We start from the raw sequence: 27,256 nt of genomic DNA, 5'->3' as shown, positions 1-27,256 counted from the left end.
CCATAAACAAATGAAATGGGCTGGGGATAAGAAAAACAAGGCAGCAACATATTCTGCACTGAATGACCCTGCGTTTGGGGGGAACAGGAGCAGGAGAGACTCTGCGAAGTGGGGAGTCCAGGATCATCCAGGAATGACAGAAGCCCTATGTAATCAGAGCTTCTGATTTCCTCAGAGGAACCAGAGAGCTCCGTTGTGTATACATGAAAACTCCTGGTTATTTAAATGTTAGCAACTGTTCCACCAATTTAAAAGTCAAGGAGACCGTCCCTGAAAGGGCAAACAAAACATGTCTCTAGGCCAAATTTGGGCCCAAGACACTCATTTGTGACAGGTGATTTACACACACATCCTACTGTTCCTGTGTGCAGCGGAATATACAGGGCTGAGACCCTCTACCAGTTCTTAGGGTCCCTCCCAAACACTTCCCTATCGCTGCTGATGTGGCTGTGTCCTCAGAGTGCTAAGATTTTTCAGAGAGTTCTTCATGTACCTTCATGTGTGGACACTATAAACAATTCTTCTCATGAAAAGTTAACTAGGCCTTGAACCAATCCAACAGGGTCACCATCTGGGACTCCTCAGAAACAGTGAACTGTCAGCACTGTAAACATTTTAGACTTCATGGAAGACACTGACTTTTTCTAAACTAATCATCCTTGCCAGTCAAGATTTGCGGTATGGGTTCAAGAACAAGGCATTCATTTAACAACAAGAACAAGAACACTGAGGATGAAGACCGGGCGGCCATTATAATGAAAGGCCTAAAAGCAAACTGTGACTTCCCTAATAAGGGGACGACCCAAGTCAGCTCCCTGGCAGGGGGAGCACCAGTACGATTAATCAGTCTGTTTTCAGTTTTCTCGAGACAGCAATATTAACAGTTTGCTTTCTTCTGTTTATATGGCGTTGACAGGTCTTCAGCATGTTGGGCCTACTTGCTAGAGATTAATGGCTACTCCTGTACAGAGGTAAAAACCAGGCAGGGAGAGAATGCCTTTTACAACTGGGTAAGAACTGGCTTCTCTTGCTCTCTTTCGTTCCCCTATTGCACACCAACTCCTCCCTCCTTTAATTCCTATCAAGATTATATAAGATTAGTTGTATCCAGTAGGTTCTTATGTTTATATTCCACTTTAAATGTTGTGCCTCCAAGTGAAACAAAGGGAACTTTACACATTACTTCTAGATAAGTTTATCATCTCTAATCAAAGGTGCAGGGCTGGCTAATTTTGTTTTTAAAACGTCAGATTCCTTATAAAGGTAAAAGGTAGGTAAGCGATGGCCTCTGGTGACAGGAATTTAGTTATTAGGTGGGTGATGGTTATTTAGAGCACACTCAAAAAAGGCAGAGCTGACATTAAGTAAGGCCCTGCTGCGACGAGTACCAGCAGCCCAGAACATCTTAGACCCGCTTCACGAAATAGTCCTACTTCAAAATAGAGAACAGCTCCCCATAACAGCCTCCTCCCTCCCCCACCCCCCACCAGAAGCTAGAAGTACTTCTTGCTGCTGGTATGCTTTTCCCTGTGCCAAGGTGGGAAGACATGGTAACAATGTTTGGGGTTTATTTTTTTAATATATTTAAAAAAAAATTTTTTTTAATGTTTATTTATTATTGAGAGACAGAGCATGCGCATGGGAGGGGCAGAGAGAGGAGGAGACACAGAATCCGAAGCAGGCCCCAGGCTCCGAGCTGTCAGCACAGAGCATGGCGCGGAACTCGAACTCACAAACCGTGAGATCATGACCCGAACCGAAGTCGGACGCTTAACCAACTGAGCCACCCAGGTGCCCCTTAATATATTTTTTAATGTTTATTTTTGAGAGAGACAGAATGAAAGTGGGGAGGGGCAGAGAGAGAGAGGGAGTCACAGAATCTGAAGCAGGCTCCAGGCTCGGAGCTGTCAGCACAGAGCCTGATGTAGAGCTCAAACCCACAAATGCAAGATCATGACCTGTGCCGAAGTCAGAGGCTTAGCCAACTGAGCCACCCAGGTGCCCCTCCATTATCTTCACAGCATATAAGCATACAGAAACAAAGAACAAATTTTTAAAAAGAAAAATCAATGTGCCTCCTCTAGAGTTCCGTAGGAATCTCATTCTTTGGTCTTAGGGAACCTCCTGCTCCACTCATCTTTGTGCAACAACTGCATGCGTAAGTGTGCATCACATACCCAGGAACTTCACGCCCCATACCCAGGGTCAGTGCTCCAAACCACTTCCTCTCCTGACTCCTCTCCTGGCTCACTCCTCTCCTGACATAGGAGCAGGAGGGGCCGAGTCCAGTAGACAGAGCATCAGGGGTGGCTTTTAAGTGGAAACTTTAAACAAAGATTTCTAAAGCCAGAGACAAGAACACTCTAGGATAATAAAACAGTATGAATAATAGTATTTATTGAGTGCTTACTATGTATATGCAATATTATAAGCAGTTCCATTGGAAAAAACCAATTCCCACAACAGACTGCATTAAAGAGTTAAATCATCCCAGGATATGTGAGAGTAGAACAATATACTGGATGAGAGTTATACAGATCTTGAACTCCATACTTGTATTTAATAATTTGCCTGATGCGAAGGTTCAACGGGAGAGAGACACTGCAATTGTCCTGAGACTCCAAACCAGGGTGGTACATTGGAAGTGAAACGGAGAAAAAAGATTTGAGACTGATCTCCAAAACAAAACCAACTAAATTTTTCTTTACTTCTTTGTTTTTTAGTTCGTTTGCTCATTCATTCAACAACTATTTTTGAGGGTTTCAGATGGGTCAGATACTGTGCTAACGGACACCTAAGGAAGAAATAAAACCAGAAGACTGACTCCTTCCTCAAAACTGGGCTACCAGCCGTCGTTCAGTGGTTTAGAGTGACAGCATAGTAGACACCTGTCTACCCCTCCCTCCTTCCATCTATCCGTTCAGTACTTGCTGAATGCCTGTCTGGTGCCAGGAACTGCACTACATAAGGGTCATGGACAAGTGAGGAAAGAAAAATGAAGGGAAAGGAAGAAAGGTTGCTGTCTTCATTCTCACAGCCCTGGGAATGTCTTCTTTCTAGAACTTCTATTCCTTTCCTGGTGGTCTGGCCATAAGGGGTAGGCATGGCAGTAAACCACCAGACTGCGGGAACAGCAAAGGTATTCTTAGTCATCCAAATGAAGACAGAATCTGTTTAATTTCTAAACGTATGCCCTGATGTGGCATATTTATCCAAAGCAAAACACTGTCCCAGAAAGGTACCTCACATGATTCCCATGTGTAGATTTTAATATTGTCTAAAAATACAGGCAAAGAAAAACTAGCTCTGAACTAAGCCGAGAGTGAAAATGATAGAACAAACATACTTTGAACATTACAAATCTTGTATCTAGTTTAGTTGGACCTATAATCCTATTGCCTTTCAGGGAAAGCCCCGATATTTTAAAATTAAGATCTGCCTAGACTTTACAAGAATAAAACCTGACCTTTTTCTAGTGCTTTTTGAAAAACTAGGTAATAGAATGACTACCACTGAGAAGTGTTTTGCTTTATGGCAGCTGCCTTTTCATTATTATTTTATGAGGGCTTGTCTAGATATTATAATATTATGTACTCCTCACTATCTACATTTAGTTCTTTTTAAGATGTCTTCTTCAGATGCCTGGGGGTTATGTCCATTTCCTTGGATCTAACTAGATCTCAAATAACAAACCGTATCACTTTAACGCTTTCCAAAGTTTCTTTTGCATGTAGGCTCCCCTCCAGAAACCATGACTAAGGTATGCTTTTGGTCATTTCCATTAAAACATTAAAAGGTATTTTCAGGGACCTACGAACACCATCAACAATTATTTCAAGTGTAAGCTAGTTCGTATGTGCCAAGGGTGAGACTTGAAATGCTAATAAAATCTAACTGTAAAAGAAGGAATTTGATGAGAGCAGGCACATTTTAACTTCAGTTTTATTCTCAGGATCTGAACCTGGCATGGACTTGTGTGCTCTGTGAACTCGGAGATAACTGCCCTATGGAAAACCAGCCTGCACAAACGGTGACATGAAAAGGCAGAATCCTGGGCCGGTGCATCTTTTTTTTTTTTTTTTTTTTTTTTTAATTTTTTTTAACGTTTTATTTATTTTTGAGACAGAGAGAGACAGAGCATGAACGGGGGAGGGGCAGAGAGAGGGGGAGACACAGAATCGGAAGCAGGCTCCAGGCTCTGAGCCATCAGTCCAGAGCCTGACGCGGGGCTCGAACTCACGGAGCGCGAGATCGTGACCTGGCTGAAGTCGGACGCTTAACCAACTGAGCCACCCAGGCGCCCCCGGTGCATCTTAATCCCAGGCTCTACCCCCGGCATCACCTACCAAGCCTGTTTCTGGATGGAAAGTAAGATGTGAATAACCACTTATTTCCACTGAAAAACGTCTTTATGGAATAGTTCAAACATGCTCATTTCACAAATAAAACCAGGAAAAGTGAAAAATGCTACATAAGTGATCAATGAAGACACTCCTGTGATCATCCCCTCGAGTTCGTCTACGGGTAGGAGAAGTCTTCACTGTTGTGGCAACTAGTTCCATGGCTGGAACGCCTTCAGTTACGCTGAACTATTACTTTCATTTTTCTTGGCCCAACTTAGAGGACTTTGGAGGAAAAACGTCAAAGATGAGCCGGGAGCGAGAGTCACAGAAGACGGTGCCCACTGGAAAGGCCAGGGAGGTCCTCTAACCACCCTCCCAGGGCGGGGAGAGGAAAGCAAACCGGAGCCGCCTGTCATCTGTGACCTACCTGCGGCGCAGATCCTCGGCCACGGCGGCCCGGCAGCTGAACAAATAGGCTCGCAGCGATTTCAGCCGCTGCCGCAGCCGCACCACGGTGGCCAGCGGCTCGGCGTGGCGGTACAGCATCGGGTTCTCCTGCTGGATGTCGATCAGGGGCTCTTCGTACACGTACTCCAGAAACTCTTTGGCTTGCTTAGATACCTACAAGATAAACTTCCTCAGTCAGTCTGGGGAACCATCCAGTTTTCCACACCTCCTCAAACTAGGAACCAGAGTTGAAAGGCCAAAGTCACATTACTTTCTGAGCGAGCCACAGCAAAAGCCCATAACTTAACTAAATATAAATTGTGGCTTTCTTTCTCTCTTCCAGAAACCTGTAGAAGTAACCGTTGCATTGAAAGGAATCCATTAATTATGTATCTTGATTATGGTGGTGATTACATGAATCTACATGAGATAAAATGACACAGAACTATACAGACTCAAGATACCATGTAGGCTTCCCGATTTATGGATATTGTACCACAGTGATCTAAGATGTAACCAATGGGAGACACTGGATGAAAGGTACATGGGACCTCTCTTTACTATCTATGCAACTTCCTGGGAATCTACAGTCATCTCAAAATTAAAAAAAAAAAAAGATTCTAAACAGACTTAATTTTAAAAACTACATACATGTATATTCTATACCACTTTTATAAGTAGCCATCAAAATACAGGTAAATCATGTACATATTACAAAATTCAAAAAGAATAAAAAGGATAGCTTTAAAGGATATTATTTATGCAGGATAATTTGCATAGAAAACAGGCTCAAAAAACACTTTAGTGAGCAGAAAGGAGTTGCTCTTAGAATTACTTTGAGCTTGGGCTGACAGACTAATATATCCTTCCAATTCTATATCCAATTCTGGTGGTAAACACCAACACTATGCAAGTTGATTTTAAAATTTCCTTGTCATTAGAAAGAGTAGAAATGCAATGCATCTGAGATACAGACGGAGTAGTTTAAATAATGGATAAGAAGTGGGTAATTCGGGAGAATCTTTACCAATTTGCTGATACTGAGATGTGGACTGGCTAGTGATGTGTAGAGTTGGCTTAGTTTCTACTTGGGGAGGTAAAACCTCTCTAAAAAGCTTCCAGGAAAACTGCTCTGGTGCTGGGAATAAGGATAGAATTCAACATTAGAAAAACGATTTTGCTTACTAAAAAGAAAACTGAAAATCCACTATGCTTTACATTCCAGACTAGAAGTTTATTAATGAAGATAAATAGGGTACAGTCCTCACCCTCAAGGGACTCACTATGTAGTATAAGAGATATTTATTTATTTTTAAAATGTTTTATTTATTTATGAGAGAGAGTCGGGCAAAGAGAGGGCTATCCACTCTATCAGCCCAGAGCCCGACACGGAGCTTGAACTCACCAACTGTGAGATCATGACCTGATCTGAAATCGGACACTTAACCGATTGAGCCACCCAGGAGCCCCGGGGATAAATATTTAAAACAAGAACTACATGTCGCATATAGCCTGTTCTCTACTACAAAAGAAATATGGATGAGGTCCACTGGTAGCTTAAAGGAAGGAGAAATCAATTATCCTGGGAGGAAGGGAGCCGCTGGCAAAGCAGGCCACACTGCCTCAGGGTCTAGAAAGATAAACAGAAATTCACTTGGTGGGCAAGGATGGCACAGAGACTACCACAAGTAGATACAAGCAAGAAAACCCACCAATATGAGTAGGTGATATGGCTACTGTATGCTGATTAAAGCACATTTATGACATTTAATATTTTGTAATATAAAATAAAGCTTATATAAAAGTTTCCATTCCATATATACATATATGTTATATATAAATTATTATATTTATATTTATACAATATAATATATATTATACTTATATATATTATATTTGTATAATATATTTATATATATAATATTTATATATTATATATATTATATTTATATATATTTATATATATATTATATATATATTATATTATATTTATATATATATAAAGGCATCAATGGTTTTTTTTCCCCAGTAAATGTCCCATTTTTTTTTCCCTATTAGCAATTATTTTTGAGGTACCTGTTGTGTGATCCTTTGGGGCCCTGCAGTTACAAACGTGGTGAAGTTTACAGTCTCTGCAAATCAGCTCACAAAGAGGCCCTAGAATTAGCCAAAACCTCTATTTAACCAGACTGGAAATAACAACTGACAAGGATACAGAATGCCTCACTTGAGGCATAGAGACACAGGTACGTGCCAGATCCCATAGCAGGCATTAGTGGAGAGTACAACAGGCATGGCCCTGTCCTCGTGTAGCTCAAGGTTCGGTGGAGAAAGACAGAATTGGGTCCAAATATTTGATTTATCATGGTTAAATATGTGCCATATTTAAATATCTTAAACGAGGGAAACACGATGGTGTTCTGGGAAATGAAGTACAGTCCACTTGAAACCGTTGCTGAAAAATGATGTATTGTACAATTCAATTAGTCTTTCTGGCTCTATTGAGCAGTGTTTATACTGAGTCAGGGACCTGCTGAATTAGGTTAACAATGCTACCTTTTAGTAGGTGAACAGAAGGACAAAGGGCACTGGCCAGTCTCCCAGGCCTGAAAAGGCTTCTCTCTTCAGGTGGTACTTAAGCCTAAAAAGGTTGGGGGTGGGGGGGGGTGGGGAGGGAGTCTTTTACAGAGACAGTAAAAGCAGTGAGACAAATGGGAGAGCAGCTAGCCACATGAGCGTTCATAAGCTGGAATTACTAAAAACAAAAACAGAGCTAGTTTCGATGATGTCTAAGGCACTGCTTCACAAAGTTATTAACCAGTGTTAAGAATACAGAACAAACTGGGACCACGGCTGCCTGGGTAGGTGAACAAACCCTTGCAAGGCTGAGGGAGGTTTCGGCAGCAAGACTGAGCACATGCTCACTTCTGATAATCAACCACTTACACCGGTAAGGGAATTTTTGAAAGAACTACAAAATTCGGTATAAAATGCTATTTTTGCAAAATAGAGTGCTGTATCCCCACTGATTTCCTAAGTTCTAAACCACCCTGCATACTGGTCTAAGGATTCCACTTTCAAACTCAACTGTAATTAGAATGCTTTTTAAAAAAGAACATGTTAAATATATAGTTACTTAGGGAAGGAAACCATAAAGTTTATGTGAGAAGTTTCTTTGCTATTAATAGAAATATTACATAAATTGTCCGTGAACACCAAATATATCCCCACCTAAGAGCAACTGTCCTATTTCTTGCCAACCAAATTACGAAAACCATGAGAAGCCTGAGCGTTGTTTTGGATGGATATAAAAACTCAGCTCACAGAGGCAGATAGATGGACCCAATACGTTTTTAAAAAATGGTTTTGGTTGGTATTGTCTTTAGTGATCCCACTCCATTCACATTAGAAACAACTTTTATAGGGTTAATAAGTTCATTTTTCTTTAAAAAAAAAATTTTTTTTTTAACGTTTATTTATTTTTGAGACAGAGAGAGACAGAGCATGAACGGGGGAGGGGCAGAGAGAGAGGGAGACACAGAATCGGAAACAGGCTCCAGGCTCTGAGCCATCAGCCCAGAGCCCGACGCGGGGCTCGAACTCACGGACCGCGAGATCGTGACCTGGCTGAAGTCGGACGCTTAACCGACTGCGCCACCCAGGCGCCCCAATAAGTTCATTTTTCAAACCTACTGACTTTTTAATCTTTTACTAAATAATATTTAATGTTTACTAATATTAACATAATTTCTTTCCAGAGCTTTTGAAGCTTACGAACAGACTAATTTAAGCTAGACGAACTCAAGTCAGTGACTGTGATTTTGTTGCAGTTTGTGAACTGGTTCTCCCTTCACAGCTCTGTGGTCTACAGGATTCAAGAGCTGAGGAGGAGGATGAAGTCGAGGTAGAAACGGTTCTCCTCCACACCTCACACATCAAAGTGTATTTATAAACATATTGGTTATGTGAGCAGGAAGCATCATTGGTATACATTTAAAAGCCTTTTGTTAAGCAGGTGGCAGCTACCTCTTAATGTTCTCGAATGTTGTTCAGGTTTACGTAATTCTGAGAAAGAGGTTCTGGAATGGTGTCCTGGTATGTTCCCCACAAAAATAGCCCCGGGTAATAGAGCGATGGAGCAAAGGGAATGTTTAACGATAGACAGCAATTTGGAGGTGATGTGGTGGAGGTGGGGGTTGTGAGGACTTCAGTTTTTGTTAAGGGAGGAAAATGGATTGATGAGAACACACTTTTAGAATAACAACTGGTAAACACAACCTAGTCCAGTTTTTCTGTGTTCCAAAGAATACTAGTCCCACAACAATAGTGTTCTGAGGTCCAACAGGAAAAATGCCACACACTACCTTCTTCACTTGGTGATTCAAAGGGTAGCATGTTAGCCTATGAAAGCTTTCGGATATCGTGTCTGCTTAACGTGCTCAGGCCAGCAATCTCCCAAACCTATTTGACTATAGACAAGGCACCTTTTTAATGTTGTGCAGGCCTTGTGCAGAGGGCGGTGGGAGACGAAATGCAGGCTGGGCCCTGCTTCCCCACCAGAGGAAGGGGCCTCTTTCTCTAATTCCTTCCATCTTGCCACACTGTGAGCCCCCAGGGCTGCGTTCTCCTGAGGGGCCCTGTTCCAGCTGTAGCGTTGGCCTAGCTGTGGCCCTCCTATAGAACCCTCTTTTTGAGTAACACCTATTAACAAGCACAGAACTTGTTAATGCTCCATGGAACATATTTTGAGAAATGCTGAATTAATCCATTACCTATCCTTTGTAGGAAAAAAAAAAAAACAACTGAATCCAGAGACCTTAAGTGACTTATCTGTAGTCATTTTGTGGCAGAACTTACAGCCAGAGCTCAGATCTCTGGATACTCTGTCCTGTGCTTGGTAGCACTATTTAAATTCACAGTTTTTATTTTTTAATAACTCTACTATAAACTGTCTACTCATCACTCCTTAGAAGAGGTGATCCCTGTCCATATTCTGTCCTTCTCTTTCCCCAAATACAAAGGCAGGGGGGCTACAGAGGGAGACTAACCTATGACGTAATTTGGCGGTATGCTAACCATTTGATTTTAACCCTAAAGCAAAAAATAAAGTACAGGAACAACTCATTTATGTAGAAGTCACTTATTTGTGCATTTGTTTATGGTCTTTCTCCCTCCATTGGGATATGAGCATTCACAAGGCAGAGACTGTGTCCCCAGTGCCTAGAACGGTAAGCATGGTGGGTGTTCAATAAATACTTGAAGAAACGAATGAGTGTTCTGCAATGCTCTGAACCATACACTCTTATTACTTTACACACACTTAGAACAGCTTGGCTACTTAGACAACATATTGAGTTTACAACATATTTAGAGTTCAGAAAGTAGAAAAGGGGAAAGACAGCTTGAAGCAGCACAGCCACAACAGAAGTGACAGCTGGCATCTTAGCTCTGAGGGAAGGAAGGTGCATGCAAGAAGATACAGGTAAAAGTGTAGGACACAACCCTGATTGAGGACAATTCAGAATATGCACCAAACTCAAAAATGTACAACCTACATCTAGGAAGGTGTCCTCAGTCTCACCGGTGAATGCAAGAACTTAGATGCAAAGTGATATATAAAGTTATTCTTTGAATCACTACCTGTAATAGCAAAAGCTTGAAAAACAAAATCATGTCATTGTCATGTAGATTGTCATGTGTAAAAACATGTAAAATTCATGATAGAATACAGAGTGGTTATAAAAAAAAAAAATAGCAAGCAAGCCCAGGAAGAGTGATATGATCTAAATGGAAAGCTGTCCCAGAGCAGCATGTAGATCATCAAATTGCCACTGTTGTGTAAAAGAGGACAGAAAATACCTCTGGAAAGATACACAAGAAAAGAGTAATTCGGATGCCAGCGGGAAGAACAGTGTAGGTGGGAGTGAGATTATTTATGTATGCATGCCCTTTGTATTTGTGAATCTTGAAATTTGTGGAAGTGTATTATATGTGAAAAAAAGAATAAAAGTACAGCAGTGCACGGCAATTTCTTGGTGGAAAAGTGCCTTCTATACCACATTAAAGCCCACGGATGTTATCACAGGACCCAACAATCCTATTTATAGCCATAATTCTGAGGCATTAAAAAAGCCAAATATCTAATATGTATTTTCTGAAGTAGAATGTATAGAGTTAAATGACAGCTGAAGTTTTAAAAATAAAAGTGACAGTCCTATTACTGAAAACTTGGAGAATGAAATCAGGAAAGGGAAAAAAAATAGATCACTCACACTGTTACCACAGTACAATGACCATTTATTGCTTTGGTATAAGGTTTCCTTCCTGCATTTCCCCCCATGTTTATTGTAAAAAATCATGGAGAAAGTCTTAAATCAATCCCAACCATAATACTTCTTGGTCCTCTTAAAACGAGCACTGGGGCTAATGGAGAAGGAATCAGGAGATCTTAAGGTTAATTGCAATTTGTTCACAAAATCTCCAAATGACTCTGAAAATGTGGTTTTTCCCATCAGTGAGCTGCTCTCTAGCTCAGCGAGGGCAGTCCAGCTTGCCTTGAATGCCTCTCAAGATGTAGAGATAGGAAATAGTTTACGTAACATGGAAAACCCCTAGCTAAATGGAATGTGAATATTCAGGCTAGGACACAAAAATATTTTTTTAAAAGCACAACAGAAGGGAACTATTTGGGAAGAGCCGAGGCCAAGTCTGAGGTCCTTACCACCTCTTTGTCATGCTTGATATTTTTGAATGGGAGGGCAGAGAGCAGGAGGAAAGTTATCTTCAAACAGAATTTCATTAGAAAATGGCTACAGAACTCGAGGATAAGGTTTAGCTGCTGGGTAATCCTGGAGCTCAATTCAATTTGCAGGATGTATACCGGAAAATAGATGAAATCCTGCTTTAAAAATAATTAGGAGTATGATTACTCCAGAGGGCAGACAAGGAAACGTTTAAGATGACAGATTTCATTCTGCCCTGCGAAACCATTTTTTCACTCTTTTAAATGGATATTCAAGCCAGTCACGTACTTCTTATTAAGGAGAGGAGGCAGATCTAGCAGAATGATGTCTGGTCTTGGAAACTGATAGGTCTGAATTGATCCTCACAATTAGAAACATCAAGTTAAGTCCCAGTGTCTGAGCAAAGACAGGCTGGACTAAATGGAATATAGTTACCTAATGCCAGTGGGAGATGATCTAGATAAACTCGACCAGCTCTGTTCTTGCTTTAAAATCTTCCCTGGTCCACTGAGAACCTGGGAAGGAAGGTCTAACAAAGGAGGTTTTCCTCATGTACAACATGGCTGAAATGAGCGTACGTAACACCTTCAATTAGTTACTCATCCTCTCAAAGTCAAACCCTGTCACCTGGATGACCAGCAAGGCAAAAACGTCTGCTTTGGGGAAAAGACGGAAAGTGTCAGAGATGGCTGAATTGATGGTTTCAATGGCTTTTAGAACTCAGTGCAAACGGACCTGGATCTCTTCCACCACTTCACACCTTCGTAAGCCGTGCCTGATTTTCAAATTCTCCTCATTTAGTGCCACTTCTTCTGTTTTAACTCCCCAAAGTGGCACGGTCTGTTGGCAGGTGCCACTAGCCTAAGCTCTCGGTGACCCCAGGCTGGGCCTGCCTCCCTCACTTGTTCTCTCTACACCTCTCTTAGCTGTCAAAGCCCCGCTCTAAGCAGATTAATATAAATAATCTAAACCAAAGTCAACCAGTGTCCTTTCCCTCTAAATACATTTTTATCTAATACACGCATGGCAAATATATTTATAGCCTGCATTCAGAGTGCCAAGTATGAGATGCAGAGGAGAGAATGATAACTGTCTGGGAGAGGGGAAGGAAAGAAGTGGGCGAGAAGAAATGAGGTTTAGGACAGGCTTAGGGTTTGCCACGCTGAGTGAGGGCAAGAGGAAGACCAGAGGTGTGCAATGGCAGGGCAGCACTGAGGAACAGGAGGAGTGAGACTGTACGGAGGATGTTCACGGGGGTGGGGAGGTAGGGCATGAAGAAGGGGCTAGAAGCGCAGGGACTAGAGATCACAAAAGGTCTTTGTGTCGGGCTATGAGCTTTGGACTTCCACATACAGTCCTAGTAAAAACTGGCATTATCGAGCACTTGTGTGCCAGACACGGTGCCCGGTGCTTTCTGCGAGTCATTCTTTTATGCAAACAGCACTGTTGTCAAGTAGGTGCTGTTATCGTCATCATCACCTCCGTTCTAAAGGTGAAGACACCGAGACTAAGAGAGGGTACAAGATTCACCCACGGTGGGATCAGAATCTTCCGAACTGTTGCTGGGGCAAGACTTGCAGGCAGGAGGCCCCGTCAGAAGGCCACCAAACTCCTTCGTGGGAGTGACACCGGAGGTGTGAACTCATGAGGTGGAAGTGAAGGTGCAGCAGAGAGCGCGATCTCAAGGGTGCGAATCCAGCGTAAAGTTTTGCTAACTGACGTCTCCCAGGGCTGGCAGTGGTGACGGGTGGGGCCATGGACATTCCGGAGGGATGTGTGGTGAGGGGGATGAAGTCCATTTGGGGTGTACCGAGTTTGGAGGGGCCCAGGAGACAGGCCTCGTTCCTTCCGTCCTTCAGCATACATTTCTGCTTACCTACTACGTGCCAGAAACTATGCGAAGACAGGTGCCCCGTGCCCAGGTGGCTCACAGAGAGGAGCAACATAAATGTGAGGATAAGAAAAGCAGTGACAACAGCTCCCACTCTTCAAGTGCTTATCAAAGTTATTTGCAGAGTGCCTGTCTTGTATTATCCCAATTCACGTGATTTTTGTAGGTAAATATAGAAGTCATAATAAGAACGAACGCTTATTTGGCACGCACTACGTACTAGCACTATTCTGAACACTTCACATGCATGAACCCATTTAACCTGCAGTGACCCTGTGAAGTGTTACGGTCCTCATGTTACAGATGAGAGCACTCAAACACAGGCTAACTTGCCCAGGGGACAGAGCTTCCCAGGGGTATAGAAAGGATATCAGCCAAATGGCCCCTTGCAATTTTCATGTTTGTTTTAGACTTCAAAAATTACTGGTAGGTGAGTTATGGGTTCCTTCCCCACTTACCTCGCTCCCAGGTGATACAGTGAAAGCAAGTCTCAGACAGCTACTGGCAAGGAGGTATAAAAACAGCCATAAAGACTATGTTTGTACAAAGCACTTTGCTTGGAAGGTTCATTCAAGGCAGATGTGACAATATTCTAACAGAAGGATCAGAAAAAAGCTTCTCGTCAGTCAGATACCAGAATTCTCTATTCTGGCAGGACACAGGACCATGAAAGAATCCTAAGCCTAGGCTACTTCAGTGGATTAGATTCCTCGACTTACCAAGTTCTACTGCCTCATTTATGCATGGGTGGGACTGCAGTACGATGCAGCTAACAACTGCAGTACGATCCACATATCTTGAAGACTACTAGGCTGGAAACTAGAGCTAAGATGTCATTTGGCAATTAAATCCACAGATCTCCCTTTCAGTAGCAAAAAATGGAGCCGGAGGGGTGCCTGGGGGGCTCAGTCAGTTAAGCATCTGATCTCGGCTCAGGTCAGGATCTTGTGGTTTGTGAGTTCGAGCCCTGCATCGACAGCTGACAGCACAGAGCCCACTTTGGATCCTCTGTCCCCTTCTCTCCACCCCTCCTTCCTCTCTGGCCCTCCCCCTCCGAAAAATAAATAAACATTAAAATTTTTTTTTAAATGGAGCTGAAGATAAAAGTAGGAATCATCAGGTAGTTAAAACCATGGAAGAGAAGGAGATACTGCAATAAAGCATAAAGTGGGAAAAGAAAACAAAACACAACGCTAAGGAACTGCAACATTAAAGGTATAGGCTGAGGACAAAGAATCAGAGAAGGTGACTGAGAAAAAAAAAGAGTTCAAAGTAGGAGGAAAACCAAGGGTGTATCTTCAAAGTCAAGGCAGAAGAATTCCTGGTCAAATATTATATCCCAGACAAGTCCAGTAGAACAAGAAACTGATGAGGGTCAACTAGGTTTGGCAAAACTGATGGAGGAGTTAAGATCGTGAGCAGAGGAGGAAGGAATAAACCTTCCACAGGAGTGAGGTTTCTTCTGTGGCTGGAAGGAGGGCAAGGAGGATGGGTGTAGATGTGGACGAGTTTATGAAAGGGTTGGTGGGACTGTTGCCTTAATCCTGCTATATCTCTATGAAATAGACGGTAAAGGCACTTCCCAGAGTGACTGGGGCTGGGTGTTTAACCTCTGCAGGATCATGGGTGCCGAAATAAAATGACCTGATGACAGCTACTGATGTAAATGGCAGAGGACTTCCCTAAGCCACCCACTGGCACCTGCATCCACAGACTGCCTTTTCTCTTACTTCCTGCCCCAAGCAAAGACCAACCCTCCTATTGTCTACACGATTCCATCTTTCTCAACCACATCTTCTAGCAATTCTCTCTTCGGTAGTTCACACCAGCATAGAACACATGCTGTTATTTCTTCCATTAAAACAAAAATCAAACCCAATTGGATCTTACATCTCCTCCAGTTACTCCCCATCTCTCTCCATCCCCTTACAGCAAACTGCTCAAGAGTTGTCTATTCTTGTCGCTACTTTCTCTCCTGTTCCATATCAAACCCACTCCAATCAGACCTTCACTCCCACCGCTCAATTCAAACTGCTCTCAGCGAGGTCAGTCATTACCACCACATTCCTAAATCCCATGGTCAATTCTCAGTGCTCATCTTATCATATCTCATCATCTATGTATCAGCCTCTGTCACAACTGATCTGGAGACACATTCTTCCTGTGGCTTGTTGGACACACTAGGGTCCTTCTACCTCGTTCTGCATTCCTCAGTCTCCTTTGCTGGTTGCTTCTCTCCTTTCTACACTTTTTTTTTTTTTAATGTTTATTTTTGAGAGATAGAGACAGAGACAGAGCATGAGCAGGGGAGAGGCAGAGAGAAAGAGAGACACAGAATCCAAAGCAGGCTCCAGGCTCCCAGCTGTCAGCACAGAGCCCAACGTGGGGCTCAAACTCAAGAACCACGAGATCATGACCTGAGCCAAAGTCAGATGCCTAACCGACTGAGCCAACCAGGCACCCCACTCTTTTCCACACTCTTAAGGTGGAGTGTCCCAGTGCTCAGGCTTCCTCTCCTCCTCTGTTGACTTGCATTTTTATAGTTACCAAGTCTGCTATTTGTACTTCTGGGATATCCTGCTTGGCTGTTATCAGCTACTTTGCAAAGCTGTTAGCATATACCTGTGATTCTCACTTCCTCCCTTTACAAAAATAATAAATAGGGGCACCTGGGTGTCTCAGTCGGTTGGGCATCCGACTTCAGCTCAGGTCATGATCTCACAGCCTGTGAGTTCGAGCCCCTTGTCAGGCTCTGTGCTGACAGCTCAGAGCCTGGAGCCTGCTTCAGATTCTGTGTCTCCCTCTCTCTCTGCCCCTCCCCTGCTCATGCTCTGTCTCTCTCTTGGTCTCAAAAATAAGATAAAAACATTGAAAATTTTTTTAAAAAATAAAAAATAAAAAAAAAAAAGAAATAAACAGCAGTCCAGGTAAAGGTGTAAGGGTGGCTCAGTTCACTGTTCCTTGATGTGGACCCCTACCCAGAAGTCCTCATAGCTTCTCTCCAGGTTCTAGTTCCAGGGGAATAGATTTCTGGAAGACTGACCTTGACATGAGTAGGAATGTTACTCTAAGAAATATCTTGAATTATTTAAAGTCCTTTCCCTCAAAAGTCACTCGTATATTCAAGAGTGTTGTGATTTTGGAGAGAAGATCTAATAAAAAATGATGAGGCCTGTTTCTCTATCAGAATTCTTTTTTAGCACCCACAGTTAATTATCAGGGCCCAGAAGTAAAAAACTGATATATGTCTTTTTAAATGAGGAAATTAATAAAAGTCACAGTTAAGACACCTTTAAATGTGAGATGTTTTGAGAAGCGTTGGATAAGATCTCGTAGCTTTCGTGAGACTCCCTAGTCAAGTTTGCTTCAGATTCTTGCATCATTCCCTTTATACTCCACACAACAACATGTGAACACCTCCACTGCTATCATGAAGTAAACCCAGACCCTGCGCTTACCTTATATTTTGAAGTGTCCCAGTTGTGGACTATGCGTGCTGGGATAAGAAAACTGTCATCCACGTGGCAGCTGCTGCAGTAATACCACCCACTGTAGTTGCACACCTTGGCTTTCCCGTTGGAAAGGCCTATGGATCGCTGGCATCCTGTTCAAGGCAGAAAAAAGAGCCCATGATTACTGCTGTACTTTTAACACCACAAAAAAAGGTTATACAGCCCTCAAATAAAAGTCTGTAAAGGGGGGGGGAAATCCAGAGAATACATGTATAGATGTGTCCAATAGCTTCTACCTCCTCGCCTCCCAAGGGATCGCCATAACCTGCACCTAACTGGTCCTGTTTCTAGTCTCTTCTGTGGTTTTCTGCACACAGCTGTCGGAGATCAGTGTCTCTACAACCTCCCTATCAGCACCTCACTTCTCCTCATAAACCATTTCCACCACCAGGCATGTTGCTCAGGGCTTCTCATAAAAGGATCTTATTTAGGAGCGCCTGAGTGGCTCAGTCAGTTGAGCATCCGACTTTGGCTCAGGTCATGATCTCGCGGTCTGTGAGTTTGAGCCCCGGGTTGGGCTCTGTGCTGACCGCTCAGAGCCTGGAGCCTGTTTCGGATTCTGTGTCTCCCTCTCTCTCTGCCCCTCCCCCGCTCATGCTCTGTCTCTGTCAAAAATAAACATTAAAAAAATTTTTTAAAGGATCTTATTTAACATGTACAACATTTTGAGATGGTTTTAGCCAAGTTAAGAATTTGTCTGAAGTTACCTAGCCAGTAAGAGGTGGAGTTTGGATTGGACTCTGAGCTTGTCTAATTTAAAAATGACTCAAAAAACGAATATGTGGCCTTACAAAAGAAACTGGTCCTTCAATTGGCCCCTATTTCACCTTTCCAACTACTGACTCCTACTCTCCAGTGGGAATCAGAGAATTCTCCTCAATATTCCCCAAATAAACAGTGTGCTCACTCCGCCCTTCATACATTGGCACATGTTATTTCTCCTCACACAACACCCTCTTCTCTGATTTCCAATTTGCCAAATCCTGCCATGACTCAACCAGTGGCTGTCTGCAAGTCATTGCTAAGGCCCTTTTCGTGTCCGTGGAAATCCACGATTCTCTGAGCACTGTCCTGGTCCTCTAAGAAGAACTGGTAATAACCTCAGCTCTGTCACAAAGGAGCCATTCTTTTTCTTCAGGTCGGAGGAACCACCTTCTATTGGTGAGGATAGAAATCCTATCACAAGCCAAAGGACAGAATCCTGGCAGCCCAGAACAGGTGATCATGATTATACTAACAGCAACGTGATCCTGACATTTCTCATCTCCTGCTTCATTTCAGAAATCCTTCCATGTAGCCGCCCACTTCATGGCTGGATCAAGAACCGTACTGATCACAGAAATCTTACATTAAGCCTATTTCATGATAAGAGTATAAAATGGATTACTCTTCATCATCGTCACCATCGTCATCGTCACCATGTTATACTACTACCGTTACACCTCATTTCCATTAAAGGAGCTCCAAACATTTAACAAACTGCTAACCTAAGAAGAAAGTGACTCGCATGTACTCTATGAGTGAAAATGTCACAAAAACTCACAGGACTTTCATTTTCATCACAAATCAAATGGCATCAGTAATCAAGCAGTTTCACAGTGCATTCTCCAGGAAGAGAAGTGGTGTTTTTAAGCACAGTCCTTATTGAAAGATGGCAAGTAAATGTATCTGTATTATGCTTCCAAAGCTTCATACCGTTCCTTCCTGGAATGGTTATTTCTTTCCTATTGAGTAGCAGCAAAATCATAACAAGCTCCCGTTTTTCAGATTGGCTGAGCAATGAGATATGTGCGAAAGATAAAGAAGAACCAAACACACACGCTGCTTCTGCTGGACGGAGGCGCCGTCACAATTCCTAGGCTATGAACACTGGAATGCTGTTTGCTGCACTCACTGACCACATTATTGCTCATCTGGCATTGAGCACACGCTTCCTGAAACTACTGTGCCTTTTTATGTGCTTTTCCAACTCCTCAAATCTGTTTCTTATCCTCAGTACTTAACACAGAGTTTACATGGAGCAGACTATTGGCAAATGTTTATGTAGAAAGGATGATAAACTGAATATTATTTGACACACATACATCCACATATGAAGAGATTTTAATTGCTCATAGCTGTCCTAGAATTGATCCTCCCTAACCTGCTCGCCTGACTCTTAAAGCAGTGTACTTTTGTTAAGAACCCCATAAAAAATATGTTGCCCATTCTAAGAATTACACATTACTCACGTGTTCCTATATGGACCATGGAACAGGAGTCAGTGGAACCTAACACATCCTAGACGCTGGGATATTGCTGTTCCAAAAATTAGTTTATGGTCAAATTGACTTAACTCTGAAATGACCCTGAATAAAATGCAGTTTTTCCTAATGATTTAGAAAGTGATTACGGTCTTGCAGGAATTCAGGGTCATCATTACAGTTTTGACTCTCCCCACAGAACACAGCAAAAATAAATTTGGGTCACTTTAGCTTTTTGGTTGTTTGGACATTAGATATAATTAACATCAGTAAGCATTTGCTGGATATTTATATATGCTTTAGTGGGTACTACTGGGTTTATCAGTCTATAATTTTTAATGACTTTATTATGATTTCTTAGATGCAATATACATAAGCAATATTAAAAAACGGTCTAAAAATGTGTATATCAATCAGGCACACAGGTCCAAAGCTTAACATGCTGGAGGTTCAAATATATGAGTTAACTAAACGAGCTAAGCATTCTCCCCACTGGGCACTAGTCTCATCAAAGACAGAAAGGGCTGAGAGAACATGGCTAGAGCTCACTCGGGTTTTAGGTTAGAAAAAGAGCATATAAACTCCTAGTTATTGTGTGTCTTTACCTTCATACCTCATTTGGAACCAGGCTCTCCTACTCTCCATGCTGAAAGGTCCCCTAATGACTTAGAAGTAGGTTTAAACCTACCTGTACGCTTAGGATATGTACAGGATACCTGTACATTTTGGATATATGGTGTATACACAAGCACAGGTCTAGAGTTAGTAAGCCTGTTCCTGTCTAATACACACCGTGAACTCGACCCATCGAACTCTCTAGGCCTGCTTTCCTCACTGCAAAATAAAGGGGCCAGCCTAAATCAAGGGTTGCCAGATTCAGTGACCATCAGAATTTTCTGGAGATGTTTGTGAAAAATGTAGACCCCTCCCCCACCTCTACACTTCAATTCTGTAGATCTGGATTAGGGCCCAGATTAGGGCCCTGCATTTCTCCCCAACCAGCCAACTACCATCATAGACCCTGGTGAGTAAAAGCTGAGGATTGCTCCCTGATTTCTAGGTGGCTCCATGCTCTAAAATTCCAACTCTATTCAAGGGCAGAGGGTGTGCAGACTCTTAAGTGAAAAGCTCATATTTTGTCATGTAGTTTACGTTTTAGGTCTCCAAAATCAACATTTCAGGTTCGTAGTCAATTTCTAAAAAATTTGCTATGTGGAAACAACCTGAGTTCATTTTACCAGTATTTTTCCAGAGCACTCATTGTCCCCACTGAGAAGCATCTTATTTGGTTTAGAATTAAAACCTTTAGTCTCCAAATCCAATGTAGTATTTGTTATTGAAAGAACACAGGATGATCAGGAAAGAAGGGTAGAGGCTAGTGGCATAATACAGATTCATTTTCTAAAAAACAACACATGCCACTTACTGAAAAAGAAAACATCTATTCTTTCAATTAACTGTAAAATTTCCTTCTTTAAAGTCATACTAGCAAACCATGGACTAAAAATGTCTGAAACAATTCACCCCAAAGATACACAATCTGGATTTTACTTTACCATTGTGATGTTTTCAACAGGGCAAAAAATGTGTTTTCTTAATAACGACTATTAGGAAAACACACTTTTTCAAGGGTGCCAAAGCTAGACTCTGACAAGCGACATTATGGGGAGAGAAACAGAGCTGCAAAGCAGAGACAAAAAATAATTAATTGAAATAACTAATTAGAGCTTATTTACATATTATATTTTTATGTACTTTCAAACAGACTTTTCAATAATGCTTCTAAATTAAGGGGCATTTGTAGTAGGGAACCCTCCACATATTGGATCAAAGCAAATACATTCTTCCCAGTCTCTTTTTTGAAACTTTTCAGAGTGTGTTCAATTCATAGGAACAAAAAACTATCTCACAAGAGAACTCACTGGCCTTTTTTTTTTTTTTTTATTGCTTCCCACCCCACTTCAAATCTTTAATGAACACATGCTCTGAAGAGCTTAGCTTCCCCTGTGGTACTCTTTTGGAAACCAATGTTACCATTTAACTGAAATCCTATTTGCTGCATGTACAGTCCATTTTCCAAATGGCCTTTCACTAAAGACGCCCAAAAGATTCGGTTGCTGGGGGTTGAAGCAGAAATTTTGGCATAAGGCTCCACAAAGGCGCAATCTTTCTTCTCACAAGTGCACCTAGTTAGCTCAATTGGCTGCAATGCGGTGTTACTGAAGCCGAGATCTCGAGGAGAAGCCAACCACCTTCTTGCTACTTCATGACTACCAACTCAGCCCTCTTTCCCCTGACCGGCAGCTGGAAAATTCATGGGAATAAAAGTGACACGAGCTGTGGCTAGATGCAGGTGAATCTCTCTCACCAAGGAAAGAACTCACACAATGCTTTCTAAGTCAGCCACGCTACTCCCTTTACCTAATTTGGTAAAGCAAATTTGGTGTTTTCTATTTGGAAGGTAGAAAGGCTCTAAGAGAAAAACCAGGGGCGGGGGAAAGGAAGAAGAGGATGTGTCTTCATTAAAAAGGGAGGAAAAGAGATAAGAGAGGATACATTTTCACTTTTTCCGTTAAAGGAGAAAAGTAAACTGGCACGCTTCATCACCTCTTCTACTGTATGCGTGCAGAGGGGAGAGAGGTGGCCACGGGAAGGGCAAAAGGACTGCCTTTGCCTTCCCTCCCCTCTTCTGTCCAGTGCCCCGGCACGGGCAAATCACCTGTGGTAAGCACTTTGCAAAATGTGACTCAAAGGCCTGGACTTTTATCATAAGCTCTGGAGACCAGATTTCCCAAAATGAAGGAAAACAGAAATGAGGAGTTTCAAGGACTTGCTATTTTCTAAGAATCAGAGGGGAAAAAGGTCATACAGAACTTAGCTCTCCTACTTTATAGTCCATAACCATTGACTGGTCATGTAATTGTTGAACATGTACTTCTTAAAAGAAGGTGTCGCACTGGGTATACAATCACAAGTTCTGTTTAATGAGGCTGGAATTAGCACAAAGCTGGGCACAGCGTGTTAACAAAGGATTTCTGGACACAGGGTGGAAGCAGGTTTTGCAGCATAGCTTGGGATCCATCCGAGGAGGTAGAAGCCAAGCAAACCTGGGTCCCAGACTTCCGTCCTCCATCGTAGGAGAGACTGGAGCTGGGATGTGAATGAAACCGACCACATGTGGGTTCCCAAGTGAACACAGGTAGAATGAGGCTACAGAATTCTAGGTCATGGCGATGGAAAGGGGTAGAACAATGAGAAACACCTACTCAGAAATAAGTGATCCCAAACGTCTTCCACCTCAAGCATCCGAGTTGCTCTGTGACTTTGAGACAAAGTGGTGACCCACAAGGTAGGAGACATCTACTGTGTCATAAAAATCAATTAAAATGTGACATATTTGGATGGAGAATCAGGCACATGAAAACAAATGCCTCTGAGTATGCATTTTGTTTGTCATAAGGAAAACAGTATCCACAAGCATGTCTAATAAAACTAAAAGAACAAAAGAAGTCAAGAAAAATCAACTGTGTACCACCTATAGTTGCTAATGGAAATAGTATGGCATGCTGCTGGTAGTCCCTTTGTTTCATTTATGGGCTCGCTTGAGATAGCAATACTTCAAAATTATGTTCTCCATGAAATCTTAAAGTCCTTTGATAGTAAGTTCTCTTCCCAGGGAATGCAAACTTCATGGATGGGAGGGAATACACGTCCTCAAATACGATCCTGAAATGTACTCACTGTTTCCAAAGCTATACTGAAATTTATTTCTGTTCATCAGGAAAGAATTTGTTCTGGTTGGCTTCATTTTATGTTTGGCTTTTGTAGCATTGAGAGATCCTACAAGAGAAGTTGTCACTCGTTGTTGGCCAAAACTTGGACTCAAAAAGTTGGTCTGTACAGTCAAAGAACTGCCACATTGAGGAAGCATTAAGTAACACTTGCAAGGAAAATGTTCCTATTGTGACCGAGGCACATTTAGGATAACTTAAGCTGGCACTTGTGGAGTGGATTGTAGCTGTTGCTAGGAGAGCTATGTCCTTAAGAATATAACAGAAGTAACTCCTCTGGTACAAAATGTATATACCTAACTAAAGAATTTTCCTCTTAAACAACAAGATGGCCAATGTTATGCCTGTAAAGTATTAGCACTGCGCCTGGACACCGAAAGCATTGAGTACACTTTATATCCAGAGACAGAAACAGAGGAGACTGATATTCACAGATATCAACTGTCCAAGACAGAGGCCAGTGATGAAGTATAATCCTGTGTTACTTGCTTAAACTTGCAGGACCAAGGCAACCAAAAAAACATCTTTTAAAAGCCCAATCTGAACAATGATTGGTTTAAAAGTGAAAAGTACTATACACGACAAGCCCTAAGATGAGGTTGATGGGGTTTTTTGTACTGAATATTTAAATAAGTTCATTTGTGTGTCGTATTAATGGTGCTAAAGGTATTATATTTAAGTAAGAAATGAAGCAAAAGATCAAATGCCAGGTTATTACTGCTGACTGAAAATATAGATAGTGCCCCGGGGAATCCCATGCATCTGTCTCTTGCCTCAACAGTGTTTGTATGAAACAGATCTGGGGACTACCCCTTCTTCCAACCTCCAACCACCCCCCAACCTCCTTCCCAGTCACAACCTCCAGGACCATCTTTTCTCAGCCATCCTCTGCCTCTGGGACCAGCCAACGCTGTTTCTGTGGTTAGCCTCTCACTGCCCACCAACCTTGAGCTCCTAGATTCATCAGAATTATCCCACCAAAATGGAGGCTGCCGTCAACTGCCCAGTCAACCTACATCTGCAGGCTTTCTACACCTACCTTTCTCCGGGCTTCTATTTTCACTGCAAGGATATGGCTCTGGAGGGCATGGGCCACTTCTGCCAGGTGGCGCAGGGGAAGCATAAGGGTGCCCAGTGTCTCTTTAAAATACAAAACCAGGGCAGAGGCTGCACCTTCTCCCAGGACATGCAGATGTCCTCCCAAGATGAGTGGGGGAAAGCCGTGCATGCATGGAAGTCGCCATGGACCTGGAGAAGAACTGAACCAGGCCCTTTGGGATCAGCATGACCTGGATTCTGCCTGCACAGACCTCTATCTCTGTGATTTCCTGGAGAGCCGCTTCCTAAATGAGGAGGTGAAGCTCATCAAGAAGATGGCGACCACCTGACTAACTTCTACAGGCTGGGCTGGACTAGCAGCTCTTGTAAAGGCTCACCCTCCAGCAGGACTAAGAGCTTCTGGAACCCAGTGGACTTGTAAGCTTCCCTCTGTATCCCCCAGGTGTCAGGGCATTTGCCCCCTATAGCCACTAAGCAGTTTTTTAACACCCTGGTGCCCTCTCCCCACAGTTATTGGACCAAATGGAAACAATAAAGTTTTTACAGAAAAGAAAAGAAAATATAAAAGCTGTCTACAGTAGATAAATGGTATAATGTTTGTATAATCTTCTTGGAATGTTGTTATTAAGACTATAAATCATATGAAATAAATTAATAAATACCAAGTAGATTCCAACTCGAGTTTAGAAGTGTCAAGATTCATTGGTCTTTCAGGTAAACAATGATTGAGAGCCTAAAGTCAATATTTAGTCAAAATTTATCTTGAAAGGCAATAAATCTTAATTTTTGCCAAAGCAAGTAAGTAAATATGTGCATTGTTCTAGAGATTCTGACTCCTTTTCTGTCTACTAAATAGCTACATTGACTTAAAAATATCTGTGACACAGATTTTCACTTCCAAAGACACGATTTGGAAGATGCTTATGATAAGGTGCTTCAGCACCAGTAATACAGTAAGACCAGAGAAGGTGAATAATGAAGTGTTATTATTTCAATATCTAGTATATTTAAGTCAGTCTAAATTTAGTGTTTTTTCATACTTGTTTTCTTCATACTAGTCTATGAGTAGATTTTCTCATTAACTTCTGTGCCTGTCTGCTCTTTACCCAAAGACTTTCAAAAAAATTGTATGCAATTTTAAATGGAAATAATAAATAGGTAAACAGATAAACAAATACTGACATGTGCTTACTATATGCCAGGCACTGTTATAAACAATTTACACACACACACACACACACACACACACACACACACACACACACATTTATTTAATCCTTATCAATTCTATAATGTAGGTATTATCCCCATTTTACAGATGAAGAAACTAAGGCAGAGAGTGATAAAGTAATTCTGTCCATGGTTGTATAGTTAGTAAAGAAGGCAGAGCTTAATAGCATTGTGTGTGTGTGTGTGTGTGTGTGTGTGTGTGTGTGTGTATTCCCATGTAGCTATTTCCTTGAGGAAAGTATTTTTTAAAATGGCCTTTGTGTACAGCAATATGACAAGCACAGAAAATATAAATCTACTATACAAAAGAGCATAATTTACTTTGTCAATGAATTAGCCTACGGCCTCACAGCATTAGCATCACCCTGAATATGAAGGGTGAGGGGGACAAGATTACAAATCTGGAAGGTGGAAAGCAGAAGACAGTAAGAGGTAAGCAAAGGAGGAAGCAATCACTCTAATTGTGGAGACTGGGGAAGGCTGTGTAGGCATGGAGCATGTGAGCTGATCCTTGAAAAAGAAAAGAGATTTTGGAAGAGGAAAGCTCAAGTCAGAAAAGCAGGGGCATGTTTGGAAAATGTTGACTATTCTAGATGTCTGAGGCTTACTGTAACTAGAGGGGTGAAAAAAGAGCTTAGAACCATAAACTGAAGCCAGTAACATAAGAATCCTAAATGCTTAGAGGGAAGAATCCTTACTGATCAGTAAGATACAGGAACAGCTGGAGTTGTTTGAAGCTGAACAGCAACCTGAACTTTGGAAAGATTAATTGACAAGGAAAAAAATAAAAACAAGGGGAAAGAACCAGTAGATAAGTTATTGTACCATCTGGGCTTAAGTAGGCAGTGATCTTGGGAGCAGGAAGGGGAAAGAGGAGATACTATGGAGATAAACTACAAACATTTGGTAACTGACTAATGTAGAAAGGATTGGGATTGTCAAAGATGCCCATGACGCTGTATGCCCACAATACCTATCAGTCAGAGGGGACAGGTTGTTTCAGGAAGAAATGGCTGTTTGTTTGGGGCATTAAGTCCAAAAGACAGTTCAAAAAATTTGAGCTACCCAATCTACTGATTCCTAAAGCTTAGTTGACTAAGAAAAATTCCCCTTTACTGTACAAATCAGTTTAATTTTGATTTTCTGTTACTTATAACTGAGAGCATCTGATGTATTTGATACTGAATGATGGTTGAGAGTTCTATTTCTATGACCTAATATTTTTACTTAGATCTACCCACTAAGATGCTAAGGTCTCATTATAAACCATTAGGTGCCATGAAATAACCAACATGCATTACAGTAGAAGACATTTATCACTTTATAAAGAAGTATATAAAGAAGTGAGTAAAAGCTGAGTGTGGAAGAGATGATATAGTTGACAGGATTTATTTCTTGATGGTACAGTGGTTCTCAACCTGGGGAGAGTTTTGTTCCAAAAGGAGGCATTTATGGTATCTGGAGACATTTCTGGTTGTCATAAAAGAGTGAGTGGGGTACCTACTGTCATCTAGTGGACAGAGGCCAGGGATGTTGTTAAACATCTCTTGATGCACAGGACAGCCCCCACGACAAAGAGTTATCTGGCCCAAAATGTCAGTAGTGCCACTATTAAGAAACTCTGATAGTACTAAGATAAGAGGGCAAAATAAGAGATCTGAGTACTGACCCTTCTTAATCAGTTTTCTCTGCAAGTGATGGATACACTATTGTGGGAAAGAAAAGAGCTCTCTTACCAGCTCTACTTTCTTAGCTACAAAAAACCAAAAACAAAAAACCTGATTCATGCTGCTAGGTTAGTTTAGGGTAGAGAGGTACCATCAAAGAGAGGCCTCGTCCACACTGTACCACCATCTACTAAACTACCTGCCAGTAACATTGGCTCCAAGCTTGGGGCTCTTTTCTTCATGAAGCAATCCTTCTGGTGAAATACTTGCTACCAGTAATTCTTACTTGAAAAACTGCAGAGATGGAAAGGGCTGAGCTAAAGTGATTAT

At 41.9% G+C, this 27,256-nt stretch overlaps 1 protein-coding gene and 1 long non-coding RNA gene across 13 annotated transcripts in view; one reads left to right on the top strand and one right to left on the bottom strand.

The window, feature by feature from the left end:
* The window catches only part of PLEKHM3 (pleckstrin homology domain containing M3), a 200,237-nt gene that overhangs the window by 105,546 nt on the left and 67,435 nt on the right, over window positions 1-27,256 (bottom strand). For 9 of the 11 annotated variants that reach the window (XR_007154584.1, XR_007154585.1, XM_047869606.1 and 6 more), the window contains 2 exons: window positions 16,883-17,028; window positions 4,771-4,964 (listed from right to left, as the gene is read on the bottom strand). Coding sequence is in view for 9 of the 11 variants with exons in the window: in XM_047869606.1 (XP_047725562.1) it covers window positions 4,771-4,964; window positions 16,883-17,028 (340 nt within the window). In the remaining 2 variants the exon portion in view is untranslated. Of the gene's footprint in view, window positions 1-1,931; window positions 3,123-4,265; window positions 4,626-4,770; window positions 4,965-16,882; window positions 17,029-27,256 lie in introns of those variants that run through there. The other 2 variants (XM_047869610.1, XM_047869613.1) reach the window with 2 other exon arrangements.
* Window positions 1,733-22,597, top strand: LOC125172100 (uncharacterized). Of its 2 annotated transcripts, XR_007154587.1 has the most exons (4): window positions 1,733-1,791; window positions 5,134-5,330; window positions 6,849-7,036; window positions 18,218-22,597. It is a non-coding gene; the product is annotated as an uncharacterized LOC125172100 (long non-coding RNA). The 2 variants fall into 2 exon arrangements; XR_007154586.1 differs by lacking the exon at window positions 1,733-1,791 and having other exon boundaries at window positions 4,977-5,330.

The sequence above is a fragment of the Prionailurus viverrinus genome, chromosome C1 (assembly GCF_022837055.1).
Source record: "Prionailurus viverrinus isolate Anna chromosome C1, UM_Priviv_1.0, whole genome shotgun sequence".
Lineage (NCBI taxonomy): Eukaryota > Metazoa > Chordata > Mammalia > Carnivora > Felidae > Prionailurus > Prionailurus viverrinus.
Note: the sequence above shows the minus strand (reverse complement) of the source record. Positions and strands in the feature narration are given on the sequence as shown.